Below are 18,677 nucleotides of genomic sequence, written 5' to 3'. Positions count from 1 at the left end.
ACCCCTCCCCTCTCCAGTGAATGCAGCCACCCTGGCTATTTCTTCTCTTGAACATCCAAGCTCAGCTCTACCTTAGGCTTTCACACTTCCTGTTCTCTCTGTCTGTGGGTTCTGCCCACGATTGGTTCCCTCTCTTCAATTAGGTCCCAGCTTAAATGTGACCCTAGAAAGTAGTTCCCCAGTTACTCCCTATCACATCACCAGCATTTTTCTTGTTTATATATTTGCCTTCTATCTACACTTCCCACTGAAATTAATCTCCATTTAAAAGCAGAACTTTGCTATGTTGCTCACCATTGCATCTTGAGTGCCTGGAATATTTGCTGACACAAAGTAGGTGCCCCAGATATTTGTTGATAGAATAAATTATAACATCTGTGCTCAAAAGGAAGTCATCTTTTCTTTCTGAGAGCTTCTGTATAAGGAGAGCTGATGTCAAAGCCCCCAGAGGCTGGGCAGGATCTTGGTCTGCCTTTCCTATTGGTGGAGACGTGGTCCCAGGCTGCCTTTGATTTAGCTGCATTTTATTACTTTTCAATTCATTAATCATTGATCATTTGGCTACAGTTTCCATGACAACCCTTAACCAACCTGAATATTCCAACATCCAGGACAATCTCTACCCCACCCTTCTTGGAGAACCCAGTTTGCTATCAGTATTTTTCCAGCCTTGCACAAAGGATAGGAGTTTTGAGGCCGAGCATGGTGGCTCACGCCTGTAATCCCAGCACTTTGGGAGTCCAAGGCGGGCGGATCACGAGGTCAGAAGATCGAGATCATCCCGGCTAACATAGTGAAACCCAGTCTCTACTAAAAATACAAAAAATTAGCTGGGCATGGCAGGGGGTGCCTGTAGTCCCAGCTACTCGGGAGGCTGAGGCAGGAGAATGGCATGAACCTGGGAGGCAAGGTTGCAGTGAGCCGAGATCACACCACTGCACTCCAGCCTGGGCAACAGAGAGAGACTCCGTCTCAAAAAAAAAAAAAAAAAAGTTTTGAGTGGGGGAAACTGAGGCCACAGGTCTCCTTCACATGGGAGGATCAAGGCATAAGGAACTTGCTGGATTGCATAAATGATTCTTGTTTCTGCTTGTATGTCAGGAGGACCAAACTGCCAGCAGGAGGACTGGTGTGCAGCTACGATATGGAGAGGTAGTTCTCATCTTCGGGTCAGATCAGCAAGGAACATTTTGATCCCATGTTGTGGGCTCAGAGCTCTTCCAGTTGCAGGAAGTTATCTGGTTCAGCAGGGTTTCCAAAGCCCTGATGCAAAGCGATGCTCTTGGGGGAGGCTGCGCCTGGGAAGCGAGTTGGGCCGGCTCAGCGCCTGGCATGCATATGAAATGAGGAAACCCCTCAGCACCTTTCAGGGGGAGATCTGAGTAGCTGGTGTTTCCAGCATGAAGGGGATTCAAAACAAACTGCTCTCCACCTGGTCTCAGCACTTTTGAGTTTCAAAGGTCCCTGAGCGGGATATCTGGCCTCATTTCATGCTCTACCCAACACCAGTGGTTTTCAGTTCTTGCCAAGTTATATTTCACAACATCAAAAATAGACTCCAGGAACCTCCATGACCTCCCGGTCTTGGTTTTAGAGGTTACGGCTTCCATTTCAGCCTTGGTATCAAGTACATCTGGCGCACGGTGTCAGTTGGCTCCAAGATTAGGCTCTGCTCTGCGATTATAATAGAAATTGACATTGCTACTTGGAAAAAGGACAAACTAAGTTACATTCTGCAGCTACCAAGACAGAGTAAAGCTACAAAAGTGGAAAGAGGTGGTGGTGGTGGTAGGGGGGAATCTAATGCTTGTGGAGGAGGAAAGACCGTCAACACACCTGCCAGGGCCAGGTGGCCACAGAGAGGCCGATCTGGGAGGACACAATGGCACTGGGCGCCTTGGAGTGAGCAGTGGAAGGGACAGAGCCCTCGGAGCCACGGGCCGGCTTTGAGCCCAGCTCCATCCTCTACCGGCTGCATGATCCCAAAATAGCTTTAATTGTTGTGTATTCACCTGTAAAATGGGATTCGCTCATTCAGGGAGGATTCAATGAGATGATGTCTAAAGAACACCTACACAGAGTAGACGCTAAGCAGGTACCACACCTGGAAGGCGGCTGCAGTTCTTCTAGCTAAGCTGGCTTTCCTGATTGAAAAGACAAGGGTGGGCTGGGGACAAGAAGCCCGGGCACAGCCTGCCAGGCACCCGCAGCGTGAGCCAGGCATTGAAACAGGAAGGATGGACGGCCGGACCACACCCTCCTCTAGCCATCCTCAGCGTCCCCAAACCCACCAGATGCAGGCTCCGGCAAACCAGAGCCATCATCCTTCTGCCAGAAGTTGCAAAGCCCTACCCCTTCCCACCTTCGCCCTTAGAACATGAGGAAGACAAACACAGAAGCATCTTTCAGTGCACTTTAATCGAAATTCCGTCATCAGAAGAGTTCTCGTAGCATACAATGTCAGGATGGGCATGTCGACTTGGTCCTACAAATGGAATATCCACAGATTTGCACTTCGAACATGTATGAAAAATAAAATATATAATATTTAGCTTTATAAATTTCCCCACTTTGTCACTTTATCTTTAAAATAAATGACCACCCCTGTCTAATACAGTGAGCAGCTTGGAGTCACTCAGCCAGTCTCCAGGCAAATGATCTGTTTTCTTGAGGAGTTCTGTAGGGAAATAGTTGATGAAGACAGTCCACTGCTTACAGGAATCAACATAAATTTAAAACAAGCACACTCTTCACAGTGTGCGGAACATCAGAAAATGGGAGCCTTCTTCTAATGGCTGTTCTTTTCTGTTGGGGAAAAAAAACAAAAAACAAATCCTCCGAACCACACCGGATGGTTGTAAAAAGCTGCAATGGAACCTTTGGCACCAGATGAGAAGAGAGACCTTTTAATGCCATAGCTAGTGATGATTCAGTCAAAGCATCCGTCTAAGGAAGAGATGATGGGGGAAGGGGCCGGAGATCACAGCCCTTCTCCTTTCTGAGCCCCGCCCCTCTGCTTTGGGGAGGGCAGGGCTTTGTCTGGGCAGGCTGGGCGTTCTTCAGATGGGAAGATTCACAATGTATGGAACACAAAGGGAGAGGCCCTTTTGCAGATCGGGGGGCAGCCGCTTGCCGCAAGTTTAGTCATCAACGGGGACGCACTCAATGCACAAGGGACACGGCCACTCCAGCGGGATGGCTGCACAGCCGTGAAAGGGGACAGACAGAAGGGGTGCACGGGACACCAAGGAACTGGAGGGCGACAGGGCTCAGGCTGCGATAGCTTTACATGGGCTCTGAAGAGGGGCTGCTGGAACTGCCTCCACTTGTAGCAGGAGGGCAGAGATCCGCCCACTCGTGGCTTGGGGCATCTTCCCAGGGGACCCCGGCACTACTTCAAACAGCAACAGAATCTTGGTAGGGAACAAATCAGCCAGTGACAGACACTGCCCTAGCCCCGGTCTTAGAGATTCCTGGGGAATGAGCTCTGGCGACCCTGAGCCCCGACTGGCAAAAGTTTAAGTGGGGGAGTCAATGGCCCTGAAGTTCCATGGCAACAGCCTGATCCCGGCCTCCTGGACAGAGAAGAAGGCGGCTACAAGTCAAGGAGACGCTCCTCGCACGTCTCCACGGGCCACTTGGAGGCCCCCCCGAAGACATCGACGTTATTGTCCACCCACGGGATGATGTTGCCCGGCATGTTTGTGGAGCAGTTGGCGATGTTGACAATTTCTTGTGCGCGAAGGACGCGGTCCCATATGTTGAACTGGCTGAGCTCCCCGACAAACGCCTGAGTGGCATCAAACCTACCCCCCACGGTGTCCTGGGGAATGGGAACAAGAGAGCTGCGTCAGGGCCGGCTCACAAGTCCCCCTGCACACAGGGTACAGACAGGAGATTTGGGCATTTCTCTGATGCCCCTCCAGCTCTGACCAACACTACCTGTTTCTGCAGGTTCTGAAGCTCCCAGGCCTGTCAGAACTGGGGGGAGGTGGCATTGCTCAAATCTCCCCATTTTACACAGGGGAAACTGAGGCTGGTAAGGGGAGATACTGCTCAAAGTCCCAAAGCCAGGATCACAGCCAGGTCTCATGACTCCCAGTCCCTCCCAGAGGAGATGTAGTAGGGGAAATTGAGGGGGGAGTGGGCCAAGGAGGAACCAGACTCAAAGCCCCCCAGTGCACCTGGCATCTACTCCCCACTGTCCATCATCAAAAACCCACACACAGACTGAAATGCCAACACTTATTTGTTCTAGACCAGACAGCCAGCTCAGCCATTCCCTCCCCTAGATGGTAAGTTTCTTGAGGGCGCTTTGAGGTGCCACCCTTTCCTCCCTGTCTCCCCCATGGGCTGAGCACCCAGCATGGATTACCTAAGTGCCCCTTGCTGGGTATCAGGGTGGAGACCCTGAGCAGGTACTCCTGGAAGACACCAGCCCCACAATCCTGAGTCAGTCCCACGAGCACTCCAGGAGACTCCCTCACTCAGCCTCCTCCCAGACAGAAGCTGGAGCCTGTGTCACGAGATGACCCATGACCACAGGGACACTCACACCCCTCTGTGCCAGGTTCTATTTGGAATCTGTTTGAACCACACCCACCTGGTCCCTCCCATGCAGGCCATGTCCCCACGCCCAAACTCTGACCACAGGACAGCAAGGGCCAGGCTGCTGGGGTTCTCGCTCCCCCGACCTGGCTGTCAGGACACTGTGGCCAGGTCTGTGGGGCCAACAGCTGGGGCCAGGAGCGGGAACAGCTGCAGGCCTGGCCTCGTGCTGCTCAGTTAGCCCCTCCTTGCACCATTCCTGGAAGGGTGCACGGCCACCCTGCACCCACCTGCGCCCACCTGCACCCACCCTGCGCCTACCTGTGTCCACCCGCACCCACCTTGCACCCACCTGCACCTGCTCTGCACCTGCCCTGTGCCCACCTGCACCCACCTGCTCTTGCCCAAGGATCAGCACTCCCCCAGGCTTGATGGGGTGCCAGGGAGCCAGGTTCTCCCCAGTGCCCAGCTTCTCTCCATCCTGGAACGCCTCCCACATGCCATCCCGTGTCGTCCAGGTGACACAGATGTGGTGCCACTTGCCATCACTGACAAACAGGGGCAGCTGCGCAACCTGCAGGCAGCAATGTGCAGGTAAGGACCTGCTGGGCCCATGCCCTCGGGGTTCGCCAGGGCAGGAAACAGGAAGGACACCCCGCAATCCCCCTGGGCCACACTGCTCCTCTTGTCACCTGGGGTCATACGTGGAGAACATGAAAGGGGGCAGCCTCGGTGGAAACCCTGACCCCAGAGCGGCCCTCACATTAATGGGATACCCTTGGTGCCTGGCGTGGCTGACAGCCGAGCAGATGTGAGGGTCAACACCCCCACGCTGGCCCCGAGCTCTCCATGCCAGAGAACCTCGGGAAGTCAGGGCTCCACTGGGCCAGTCTCCTTGGAAAACAGACCAGAGATCCTCATTTCTCATGCCAAGTCCCAAACCTCCATGGTGGCATGCAGGGATCTGTCTGTGTGCTGGGGGTGTCCCCTGTCCTCCCTGCATAGTGGCATGTGTGAGTATCTGTGTGAGCAGGGAGCTCACAGACAGCACGAGGAACTGGGGGGAGGACGCTGCCACAGGCCGGATCCCTGGCGGTCCTGCAAGCACTTTCCATGCGGGCTCGCCTGTGAACCAGCCTGTGAACCACCGCGTTGCTGCCGCTGGTCTCCTAGCAACCTGAAGCCTCCCTCCCAGGAATTCGATGTTTACAAGCAGTCCAAACCCAGAGGATAACAAGGCTCTCAGCCCCACTATGTCCTAGGGTGTTATTTAGAACAATTAACTCCTGGTTTAGGCAAGGGGGTCTATCTAGGAGGAGCCCAGCAGGCTGATGCCACAGCATTTCTTAAACTTCGACAAACTCCACCCAGGACAGTTCAGTGAAGACAAACAGAGTGAGGGACTGAACTGCCCCCACCTCCACCAGGGGTGGTCCGGGTGGCAGGGAGTTTGCATAGTCACTCAAATGCCCAAATCAGGCCAAGTTCTGAGAATCCTCTTTTTGTTATATGAAGTCTGCCATTAGAATGAAAGTTTGGAAGTAGGGCTGTGAGAGGTCCCCAGGAGGCCCAAAGTGGACTTTTTTTATTTTTTAAGAGACAGGGTATCACTCTGTCACCTAGGCTGGAGTACAGTGGTGCGATCATAGTTCATTGCAGCCTCGACATCCTGGGCTCAAACTCATCCTTCTGCCGCAGCCTCCCGAGTAGCTGGAACTACAGGTGCACACCACCACACCTAGCTAACTTTTTAATTTTTTGTAGAGAAGGGGTCTTGCTACGTTGCCCAGGCTGCTCTCGAACTCCTGGGCTCAAGCGATTCTCCTGCCTCGGCCTCCCAACGCACTGGGATTACAGGCATGAGCTCCCATGCCCGGCTCTTGGAGCAGATCTCTCGAGAAGACCGCTCCTGAATGCCAAAACCAAGCAGTCTATTAAGAAGGGGCATTTGCTTTGGAAAGGCGATACTAAGGGTATATATAACAGGTCAGCAGTGGCCATGGGCTGGGGCTGCGATCAGAGCTAACTATGAAGGGCTATAAGGGGGTTTTGGGGGGCAATGGAACTGTTTTATATTTTTTCATCGTGGTGGTGGTTACACAACTGTGTGCCTTTGTTAAAACTTCCTGAATTGTACATTAAAATGGGTACATTTCCTGTAATCCCAGCACTTTGGGAGGCTGAGATGGGCGGATTACGAGGTCAGGAGATCGAGACCATCCTGGCTAACACGGTGAAACCCCGTCTCTACTAAAAAATACAAAAAACTAGCCGGGCGAGGTGGCGGGCGCCTGTAGTCCCAGCTACTCGGGAGGCTGAGGCAGGAGAATGGCGAGAACTCGGGGGGCGGAGGTTGCAGTGAGCTGAGATCGGGTCACTGCACTCCAGCCTGGGTGACAGAGCAAGACTCCGTCTCAAAAAAAAAAAAAAAAAAAAAAAAAAAAAAAGGGTACATTTTGCTGTATATAAATCATATCTCTAGAAACCTGATCCCCACCAAAATATGCTCGTGAGGAATGTCTTACACTGAGACACACATGCCCCCTTAATCAGTGTGGACCTGGGGAACAGCCCTCACTGACGGGCCTGAGGTCCTCTCTCAATCCAGGCCGCACACGGAGACCTGCTCCTTCTGCCCTTCCACAGCCTAGGTGCCTGGACCTTCTGCCGCTTCGTGGTTGGACTCACAGCTCAGACCCCCACAAGCTGCAGCTGCCCCTCCCTGCCCCGCTCCTGTGAGCCACCCAGCGTGTACAAAGCTATCCCCACCTCCAGGAGGACAGCCCCGCAGTCCCACGTCTGGGCCCGTTCGGTGTGGCGAGGATGGCCGGGGTGGGGACTGTGGCTCCCTCTGCCGCGCGATGGGTTCCGGGGAGGGTGGCGGTGCAGGCGGGCCTCACCTTGTCATTGATGAGCAGCTCGATGGGGTTGTTACCCCACTCGATCAGCACGATCTCGTTGGCCTGCCCCGGCACCGCGTAGGAGAAGGGGGTGCCAATGCCCGGTGAGGCGCTGGACCGCAGCCACAGGCAGATGGTGAAGGCATACAGCTCGGGCAGCGTCTTCTTGATCTTGCCGTATAAGTAGTTGGTGCGGAGCGGGAGGGACACCTTGAACGCATCTGGCGACTTAAAGGCGCTGTTGCCTGGGGGTGGGGAGGAAGAGAGGCCAGCAGCGCGTTAGGCCACCCACTCCCCCCACCCACCAGCACTGCCCAGAGCCACGTCTTGCTAGATCCTCAAGAAGGTCCCTCACACAGCCTTGCTGGACCCTCCAGCAAGTGACCAAAGACCGCTCCATGCCAGCCACTGATAAAAGGCTGAAGTCCAGCAGGATTCAGGACACTAGAAGGAGTCCTTGTCCTTAGGGAGCTTACATTCGGGCGGGGAAGGTGACATGAAACCAGCAGCAGGTATGCGAGGGAAGGCCAGGCGGGGGCTCCGGCTAAGACGGGGAGTGGCCGGGGGAGGGAAGGCAGAGGATGCAGGGAAGGCCTGGAAAGACCTGCAGAAGAGAACCCCAGACCCCAAGGACGCCCAGGAAAGGGAGGAAAAGGAAGATTTGGTGGGCACTGCGTGGGGCACGTTAGAGAATTTAGCTCCATCTTTTAGGACAGGAAAAGAGGCCTCTTGAAATCTAGAAGAAAAAATGTTCTTGGATGGGTGTGGTGGCTCACACCTATATAATACCAGCATTTTGGGAGGCCGAGCAGGAGGATCGCTTGTGGCCAAGAGTTCGAGACCAGCCTATGCAACATAGCAAGACCCCGTCTCTACAAAAAATTTAAAAATTAGCCAAGTGCAGTGGCTCATGCCTATAATCCCAGTGCTTTGGGAGGCTGAGGTGGGAGGACTGCTTGAGCCCAGGAGTTCGAGAACAGCCTGGGCAACACGGCAAGACCTCATCTCTACAAAAAATATAAAAATTAGCTGGGCAAAGTGGCACACACCTGTGGTTCCACCTACTCGGGAGGCTGAGGTAGGGATCACTTGAGCCCAGGAGGTCCAGGCTGCAGTGAGCTATGATTGCATCACTGCACTCCCGCCTGGGTGACAGAGGCTCTGTCTCAAAAAAAGAAAAGAAAAGAAAAGAAAAAGCTCTGGTTCCTTCTAGTTAATACTCTCTTTTCACAAGTCATATTAGATGACTAGAAAGCTTGAGGAAGGAGCAGAGGAAAGGTAGATTTAATTTTCTTGTGTTAAGCCAGAAACTGCTTCCTTAGCCACATCTTATCACTTCAGATACTTGCTTGAAATCTTGGCAGGATCTAGGAACTCTGGACTTGGGCTTAGAAGAAGGAAGTCTTACAGGGATCCAGGAACCCAATAAACACTTGTCGAGTGAGTGAGTCTGTGTCACTCCTCACAGGAAAGAATTACCACTGCCGAGGTGAAGGAGTCAGACTCCCGGGTCTTGACTCCACAACTTAACTCAGAAGTGGCTTTTTGCTCTAAATCCCTGACGAAAAGCACTTGGTCTTTTCCTCCTCAAGAGAAGATTGAGTTTGTTGATCATTTCCTGTCGTCTGGAGCCAGTGGGAGGCAGGGGAACCAAACCGCAGGGTGTCTGTCCTCATTTAGGGGGACACACCTGGCCAGAGCCTTGGCCCTTCCAGACCTTCCTGGAATTGGTGAGAATCTACCGGCCACCCCTATGTCATTGGCGCTTCTAAAATCCTTGAAAACAAATTCTAGAATGGGTTTACATAATTTCCAATGCAGCCTTGGTTGAAGTTCAAAATTAAGTAAACCACAGCAGTAGCCCTTATCCAGGCATCACAGATCCCAAAGTTTGTAGGACACCGTTTGATTGTGCCAGCTGTCATGGCAAAGGCTGCCCTCTTATTTGAGAACCAGACCCTGCCGTTGAAGGAATCTAAACGCCCTTCACTCATTCAACAAGTGTTGGTTAAGCATCCACAAGGGCTCAGACAGTCTCTGAGGCCATCAGAGACAGGCGGGCTCTCTCAAGCCAGAACTGCCTGTGTCACTGTGGAGTTAAATCAGTCCCTTCTGCAGAACATGAGCCAGAATAAACTTTTCTCCACCACAATCCCCCAAGCTCATTTTCCCTCAGAGTGAATAATACACATTAAAGGCTCTCAGGGGCCACAGTTCACATCTATCTAAGGAGGGTTTCTGCAAAGGAGCACAGCAGAACCCACTATCCCCTTTCTAACTTCTCTGGAACAGGCAGTGTACATTCTAGAATCTGGGCTTCACATGTTGCGTGTACTCACATCTGCCAGTGGTGGTCTCCTGATTGCTCCTGACCTCCTAAGGATGGGCACCTCTCGATGCCACTGCGGAGCTGCTGGGCACCTGGTGAGGGCTAGGAAGATCTGCTCACCCAAGAAGCCAAGGGGCCAGGCCAGAGTGAAAGCTGGGACTAGTCCCTCATTAGGCTGAAAAGCAAAACTGAGAGAGAGAACCAGAATGTTCCTACTCTCCCATTTTTGCAGGTTGCATAGTTGAGGCTCGGAGGCTCGGTGAAGTGAGGTGACGTATCCAAGGTCACACAGCTAGTGAATGACAGGCCAGGGGCCACAAGTCCCTCTTTCTAAGACACGTAGGCACTTGCACTTAATCTTCAAGTGGCAAATGACCATGTCCTTAATGAAGGCATCATTGTCTAATAAAGAGAAATGGCTGCTATACTTGCGGGAGGGCAGCCTTGCCAATCTGATACGACTGTGTGGGTAATACTGTCAGCTTGGTGACAACAGATAGGTTTAATTAGAGCTGGGAGAGCCGAGGGGCAGAGGAGGGGGCCTGTACCCTGAGAGCCAGTGCCTTTTATTTAAATAAAACAGCTTGGTGATTTGGAGAAAACTTGGTTAAAACCAATTAAGGAATTAAAAGGCCTGACCAATAAATCAAACACTGCAGGTGGCGGAAAGGTTCAGCAGGGGGTGGGCAGCCTGGGGCTGGAAGAGATGCAGCTTTGGTTTTCTCAGCAGCAACATTTATTTCAACACTGAGCCAGGCGGTGCCTGGACAGCTGGCCCGGACTCTGGAGGCCCTTGCAGAGGAGCAGGTCTTGCAGCACAGAAAAGCAAGCAACCCTGGGCCCCAGGCGGCAGGGGCGTCCATATGCCAGGGGTCAGGTGTTTGCTGGGGGCTCCAAGGAGCCTCGATCCAGCAGGGCTGAGGCCCACACACCGCTCCAGGCTGCAGCCTCCGTTACTCCTCTGTGGGCTCCACCCACTTCACTCCCAGCTCTGCAATCTGCTGGCGACGTGAACGCAGGCATCACTTCAGCTCTCTGACTTGAGTCCCTCGTCTGAACTAATACCTACCTTGCAGGGTCGTGGCAGGGGTTACAAAATGCCAAGTGTGCAACTCACAGCTGAGCATCTGGTCCCCAAGGGGTGGAGGCTGATGGACCAAAGGCCAGAGTCTCCCCACCAAGGTCCCCTGCCTGTCATGAGGTTGAGGTCTAGCTACTCGGGATTCAGCTGGATGTGTCTAAGAAACTTGGCATCGTTTCCAATCATAGTACATTTGGGGGGCTGGGCGTTTACACATCTCTCTACAATTGTCACAAACAGGACAAATATAAACTCAGAATTGCCCAGAAGATAAACTGGTCTGCAGATGATCACTTTCCTTAAAGCACATCCCAGAGCTGAGTTGGTGGAGCTTACAGGAGGATTCTAGATTTCCCATGGCAGGGTGAAGAGAGACTGAGCTGCCTCTCTGGGGTGCATAAATGGCCAGTAGGGTTTTTGCCCTCGTAGAGGTGAGCTTCCCCTCTGTGCCAGACGAGCTCTGAGGGCTTTCTGGGAAACTAAAGGATCAACAGTCAGGCTGGCGGGGTCTGAGTCCGGACTGTTTCTTTCTGGCTGGTAACGGACAGGCTGGGGACGAAAGGGACAGTCACGAAGTGGCAGCTTCTGGGTGGCCAAAGCCGTGATGATTGCTTACCTTAGGAGTAAGCCCAGTGAAATGACATCGGCCTTAAGTCAGAGAAAGAGAAGGGAGAGGTGCAGGTTGATGTGATTGTCACTGTTTACCAGCTAGTGGCCCAGGCCCCACTTTGGGCCCCTCTCCCCAAAAGATACATGTCCCGCTGAGAACGGATTGTTTTTCTCATCTATGAAACGGGTATACCAGGAGTCTGAGCTCCCGCCTGGCATGACTGAGGCTCTGGCTCAGGATTCTGCTGTTAACCCACCTCCTTGTGGCAACTTGGCCACTGTGTAGAGGGAGATTTACAGCCATCAAAGTCTCTCACAGAGCCCTCCTCCCGTTCCACAGCTCCCCTTTCGAGAGACAAACTACCTTTAGTGTACCAGGTCCATAGCCCTGGCCGTCTTGAGGATCCACTGTGGCTCAGGCAGGGTCCACGGAGTCACGCTCACCTGTGCCTAGATGCTCCCTCCTCCTGTCATGGGAGGAGGGTCACAGCGGCGACTACTTTACCTTCAGGGATGGCTCCTGAGGCCACCCAGCAACAGAGGGGAGACAGAGAGGAAGATGTTTTGGAAACTCAAGAATCTAACAGGTAAGCCATACTCACCTTTTTCTGAGAAGGGCAAGGAAGAAAAGATGGGTTTTTCTGGAGGACGAGACTGGGAAAGGGATGAAAGAGACCTGTGGCTTGTGGATGCTGGCTGTAAGATGGAACAGTAACACCAGCCCCTTCTCCATCTGCCCCACCACGGTCAAAGTCATTGGATGTTCTGCTATTGGCCATCCTCCTATCAGTGGATGGAACGGAGTCACGGGGAAGTGGCTTCATCAGGTTAGTGCATCTGGGAAAATGCCAGTCCTATAAACACCCACTACGGGCAAACCTACAACTTCACAGCCAAGCCACCCAGTGGTTTGGGGGTTGATGATGCAATCTGAATTATCCCCAATCCCTCCCTCTCTGTCTCCTGTAGGAGAAACTTACTCACCACAGTGTGAGCAGAGAAGAGAAAGATATGCAGAATCTGCTGCCAGGACTAGTTAAGAAGGGACTGAAATGCCCCTGTGGTTGCTTATCGAAGTTGGTCCCAGGCACATTCGCTTTTCCCTGGATAATGCCAGTGGGGCTGGGGGCTGGCAGCTCATTCCTGAGATGACCATGCTCAGTCACCTTTATTATTTGCTTACACACCCAGGAACCAGGCCCATGTGGTGTCACAATCCCTGCTGTCCGTCAACTGGAATCACATGTCTGACCACAAGTGGTGAAAATCAGGCCACTCCCAGACAGAGAAACAGGCCAGGCACACACCTCGCTCCAGCTCGGTGACCCTCTGCAGCAGCGCGTTCAGGGTGCTCTCGGTCTTCTGCCGGTGAGCAGACGTCTCATTGTGCAGCAGGGACTTCTCGTCCTCCAGCTCTGCCACCTTGCGCAGAAGCTGCCTCTCCAGCTCCCCCAGCCGCTGCTGGAGCACCTCGCGGAAGTCGCCGGGCAGCCCAGCATTGGACACGTTTGCTCTGAGCTGGTGCTTTCAGCCACCGGGGAGAAGGGAGGAGCACAGAAACAGTTAAAAAGAAATTGTGAAATGTGGCTGTGATGGCCCGACCACATAGGGAGAAGCTTCCAAAACTAAGAACTGAATCGTGCCACTGGCAGGCAGGGGAGCATCTCACTGATGCTTTTTTGGTATGGAAAAGATTTCAAAGTCAGACAAGAATTACTTTGCTGCAATATTTGAAACTTGTGAATCTCATTTTCCCTTCTCAAAAAGCCGTTTTTCTCCTCTTACTAAAAAGTCAACATTCTAACCAACACCTATAATTCTATGTTGGGTAGAGACCAAAACGCAGTTCTAGGATTTTTTTCCTTTTTTAAGAGTAAATCGATGGTTACACAAAGCCAAGGAGCTTTCACCTACAAATGAAAACAGCCCCCAAGTTCCGGTCTGGCACGAAGGTAAATAACTATGCATGCAGAGATGTTTCTGGAAAATGACAGATCTAAAACGTTGCTATTCTGAACTCCAGCAATCTTTGTTTTTAATGCTGTTTCTAAATCCTCACTTCCTATTTCTTTTTCTCCTCTACCATCATGTGGTTCTGGAGGCTGTGGCAGGCTGCCTGCCCATAAGTTCATGGCAAGCTACTTACCCTTCTCCACAAAGTGTTCCAAATTGTGAAATGCACATAATGGGATCTGCCTCGTGCCATTCATTGTTCCAAGGATTAAAAAATTAAATAATGTGCCTGACTGTTATTTAGTGCTCCAGAAATGTTAGCTGTTAACAATCACAATGAATCAGGGGATATACAGATGCTGGAAATACTGTATTCAGCTCTCACACCAAAAGAAACCCTCCAGTCATTTTTGCAATAATTACCACCTGTAATTTAAACCTAGTTTTGCTGAGAAGTATTTTCACAAAGGCTATTAGCAGCAATGTCCACACTTCTTAAAAAGGGTGGAGCCTAAAGATTAAAAATAATTGAAGATTCTTCTCTCAAAGTTCCAAACTGCACGCATCTTCCCTCCGTGGCGGGAGAGAGAGAGAAGGGAATAAGGTCCCCTCCCCTGAAGGGACCAATCCGGAAGAGCACCTTAATGTGACCCAACTCGTAGGCAGGGGAGTCTTTGAAGTTAACCAGAGGTTACCTCTAATGCGCGCTCTGGGGTCTCCGATGAACCCCTGCGCTCGCCTCCCTGCAACCCCCACCCCCAGACTTCCGCCCCCTCTAGTCCAGCCTGATCTGATTTATAGAAAGAAACACCAGATGCCCGGGGCAGCTGACCTCTCGCGGCAGCCTCGCAGCAACCCGCACGGCCTGCGGCAGCGCATCCCGGCTCGCAGAGATTTGGACGTTTGCAAGAGGATAGAGGCTACCGCGTCCCCGGGTATTTGGCGCCCGCGGCTTGGCCGTCTGGGTTCGCCAGCCCGGACCTCGGGAAGTGCTCCGCGGATCCCGCCGGCAGTCCCGGCGCGCGGGGGTGGAATTTAAACGTTTCCTTCCAGCAAGAGCAGCGGTGTGGGAAGGGATACCACGCAGCGGAGTTCCCGAGCTGGATCTAGACCCCCGCCTTTCACCCTCAAGTCCAGCTCACCCCACGGACGATCACAGCCTCCCCAGGGCCAGGCCCGCTTTCCCCATCCTCCCGAGTCTTCCGCCCCCGACTCGGGAGCGTCCCCATTCCAGGTCCCCCGCACTCCCTGCGGGCCGCTACCTCGAGGCTCTCCAGGCGGTCCTTGAGGGTCTGCAGCGAGCGGCTGAGCTGCTCCACGACGTGGCCGGGGTCCCGCGGCAGGTCGCCCATAGTGTCCTTGCCTGTGGCCCCTGTGCCGCGCGCCTTACCGCCCGCCAGCCCCTCGCAGCGCGCTAGCTTGCCCGTGAGCTCGCGGATGGCCTCGCGCTGCGCGCCCAGCGTCTCTTTCTGCTGCACGACGGTCTCGCGCAGCTGCAGCACAGCGGCCCGCAGCTCCTCCTCGGGACTCAGCGCGCCCCCCTGCATGGGCATCGCGGGCAGCGGGCAGCCGGCGTGCACCGCCTCCTGGGGCAGTGCAGTGCACACGAAGCGGCTGCCGGGCGCCGGGCTGTCCTGGGCCCCGGCGGCCACGGCGAGCACCACGATGGCGGCCAGCAGCGCCAGCATCCCGCTGCCGCCGCCGCGCTCAGCTCCGCATGGGCTGGCGGGCGCCGTCGGGGCGCTCCGCGGCAGGCGCCTTCGCGGCTGCCAGTAGTCGCGCTGTCGTCTCGAGGGTCGCGTGCACCACCCGGCCGACGTCTCCCGCCGTCTCACAACCTCACCCTCCGCGCTGCTCTGCGCTCTGGCCCTGCCGGGTCCGCGCGCCCTTTCTTAAGCTGGGGGGCGGAGGGGGCCGGCGCGTGGGGCGCGCGCCACGAGCTCTGATTGGCTCGGCCGGGTGCGCGTCACGCAGTGGGCGGGGCGGGGCGGGGGCGCTTCCCGTTGCGCGCCTGGCGGCCGGGCGGGCGCGTGGGCCCGAGCCTGAGGCAAGAGCGCGAGGTCCCGCGCCCCACCTCAGGAAAGGAGACCTGAGGTGGAAAACGACCTTGGGGCTCTCGAGAGCCTCGGCTGGCTGTGCCCGGGCGCCCCTCGAACCCTCCCGAGGACGCGGGCGTCACAGGCTGAGGAGAAAGTGGGAACCCCTCGGTGCCCGGTGCCACTTCCTCAGGGTGGCTTCCGGCGCGGCGCTGGGCCTCTCTGTGCGTTCGCCGCGGCCCACAGGGAGGCGTTTTCTCCAGCAGGAGCAGCCCACCAGGCGGGACTCGAACCCCTACTGCCATCGCGAGCCACCCCCGCGGCAGGCGTGGGCCACCTCGTCAAGGCCCGGCCGCCTCACTCTCGAGGCGGGAAGGAGCCGCACGACGGCCGCCTCCGGATGCAGCGGTCCCCGGGACGCGCTCCATGGCCCCGCCTCCATCCCCCGCGCCGACTCGGAAAACGCTCGGGAAGAATCCCCGGGGCCTCGGGGACCGGGACCAGGACCAGGCACCGGACGCTGACGGAAAGGCGGGGACACCCGGAGTTGACAAAGTCACAAGGCCACTCGCAGAGTCCTCGCGCGCGTGTTCATCGACTGCCCCCTGGGCGGTGACCTTATTCAGCAAGACCTGAGCTCGGGGAGCGGGTGACATCTAACTGGAGTCATGGCGATGGAGCCACGTGGTTAAACAGTGCCCCGTCCTTGTAACCAGGGGGCCTACAGTGTCACCACTTCCTCAAAGTGAGGCCACTGACCTCAGCTTCTTGGAGACAGTAGATATGAGCAGAAACCCCCAAAAGTCAGGAGCAAATTTGTTTCAGAATCTCTCTAAATCTGTGGCTTAAAACAAGTTCAGAGGGATTTTGATGCACAGCTACAGACTGAGCTGGTTTACTGCACATTTATAAATGGAAATCTTTATTTCTTTTCCTCTCTCTGTTTTTAAGAAATCCTGTTGCAAGGTCATTAATCACGTTATCCATTATACCAGAAACAAATGGATTTGTCACTTGTGCGCAGAAGCCGAGGTTGATTCTGAAAGCAAATTGTATCAAAATAAATGAAATTATTATGATAATATAAACTAGACTGCAGTGATTAATCTCTAGAAGCCAAATTCTGACCTGCTTTGCACATTAAACAATAGCTTCTGTTATGTAAATAGTTGTGGGGTTTACAAGTACATTATTGCTAAATTACAAGAAAAGTTCTATTCATGAAAATCTCTTCGTGGATAAAAATGAGAGACAGGAACCTGGTCTACAAGGTATCCAAAGCAGAGGACAATGGAAGTAATGATGGTCCAGGTAAGAATATTCATTAGCAGAAAAAGGTATGGATGGGAGATTTGGGGTGAGTAATGGGCTCATGTTTCTGTTAGCCTGCATCCCCAGGAGGTGTCAGTTTCACCTTGTAAGTATGACCTTGACTGGACTCATTCTTCCCACATCCTTTTTCAGCTGGATGAAAACTTGAAAAAGTTCAAATAAACCTACATATGCACAAATTACAATAATGAAGGCAACAGGGTTGCAAAGCGCTTTATGCCTTGTTACATTTCAGATGATTCATAAGGCACCAAATCCAGACGTTTTCAAAATTATTCAGATAACGATGTGACTTTTCCATTTTCACTCATAGCTTTGATGTTCGTCTTTACTTGTAGACCTAGGTGGCCCTTAATTGGATGTGACAATAGAGTATTATCATTCCTATATTGTTCCATATATCTTTTCTTGACACACAGACTGATACATTCATATTTGCAACTACTTGAAATAGAAGCTTGTTCCTTTAATAATTAAACAAAATCAAGTGTATTTCCAGAATTCTAATTTCCTCCTAAACAAAGAAAGCAGTGTACAAGAGTAAAAATAGCATATATCCCAATATAATTACTCCTAAACGTCTTAAAAGAGATTCCAGTATGAGAAGTGATCAGTGAAATTGCCAAAACTCAAATGGAAAGACCCAGACATTTGAAATGTTATTTTCTTTGGAGGCAGTATAATTAGAGGCTTAGTTAACAGAGTACCATGCTATTGACAGTTTTATCTTCTTGGTGCAATGAAAAGCCTGCTGGCTTAAGAATGAGGGATCCAGTGCTAATTCTAACTCTGTCACTAGCTAATTGGTTTGGGGCAAGTCATTTCTCCTCTCTGGACTTCAGTTTCCTTGCATATAAGATAAGGGCGGGGGTGGGGGGCCAGGCACAGTGGCTCACGCCTGTAATCCCAACACTTTGGGAGGCTGAGGCGGGCAGGTCACAAGGTCAAGAGATCGAGACCATCCTGGCCAACATGGTGAAAACCTGTCTCTGCTAAAAATAAAAAAATTAGCTGGGTGTGGTGGCACCCGCCTATAGTCCCAGCTACTTGGGAGGCTGAGGCAGAAGAATAGCTTGAACCCGGGAGGCCGAGGTTGCAGTGAGCCAAGATTGCAGCACTGCACTCCAGCCTGGCGATGGGGGGTGACTCCGTCTCAGAATAATAATAATGATAATAATAATAATTTTTAAAAGGTAAGATGATAAGACTCAACTGTCTAAAGGTGCTTCAGCTGTACTCAAGAGCTTGGTAGTTTGGAAAAGAAGGAATCACTGTTGGTGTGAGGAACGTTTCGGAAACTTGTTTTTTCTGTGTGTGTTATGAACCACCTGTAGCCAAAGGTGAATGTGGAAAGGCAGGGTCGTTGCGTAGTATAGCAGGTAAACCTTCATATGCGGAGATGCTGTAGCTGTGGTTAAAACCTGCTCTCCACGACATGAAAGCTCATACTGGATTTACTCACAACACAACAACTTTGTCTACCTGAAAGATCCTGCATGTGTGACTCATGCTACCCATGAGGATGGTTATGTGAGTGGCAGAGACCAGGGCCCACAGATTTTCCTCCACTTGAAAAGTCGTGCAGATCTGCAGCAGTGAATCAGCTCCACCTAATCTCTTAGTGTAACTGATGCTGCAGCATAGTAACCACCCACTCATTCACTATGTCGGCTGGTCCCAGGTCAGCTGTGAGCCCAGTATGGACTTAAACCGTGTGCTGGGAATCCTGATGAGCTCATTCCGCCTCCATTTTATTGCCCCATCTGTTTGGTTCTCTTGTTCTTCTCACATGCATTTTTATCTTGGTCTTCTGGGAAATGTGCTAATTTCCACCATGGTGTGAGAGGATCCCATCTCATACTTTCTTACATTTCCTCCTGTCTTTCTCA

General features: G+C 52.8%; 1 protein-coding gene across 1 annotated transcript; it reads right to left on the bottom strand.

Annotated features, from left to right (window-relative positions):
- Positions 1 to 2,399: 2,399 nt before the first annotated feature.
- Positions 2,400 to 15,285, bottom strand: NPTX2 (neuronal pentraxin 2). Its single transcript, XM_001111081.5, has 5 exons — positions 14,683 to 15,285; positions 12,775 to 12,991; positions 7,449 to 7,693; positions 4,943 to 5,122; positions 2,400 to 3,823 (listed from the first exon to the last, which is right to left on the bottom strand). Exons 1-5 carry the CDS (start codon positions 15,106 to 15,108, stop codon positions 3,596 to 3,598), a joined length of 1,296 nt encoding a protein of 431 aa, XP_001111081.3. The 5' UTR covers positions 15,109 to 15,285; the 3' UTR covers positions 2,400 to 3,595.
- Positions 15,286 to 18,677: the final 3,392 nt, after the last annotated feature.

This window comes from Macaca mulatta, chromosome 3, assembly GCF_049350105.2.
Source record: "Macaca mulatta isolate MMU2019108-1 chromosome 3, T2T-MMU8v2.0, whole genome shotgun sequence".
Lineage (NCBI taxonomy): Eukaryota > Metazoa > Chordata > Mammalia > Primates > Cercopithecidae > Macaca > Macaca mulatta.
The sequence above is the reverse complement of the archived record's forward strand: the minus strand, read 5'-3'. Positions and strand labels throughout refer to the sequence as shown.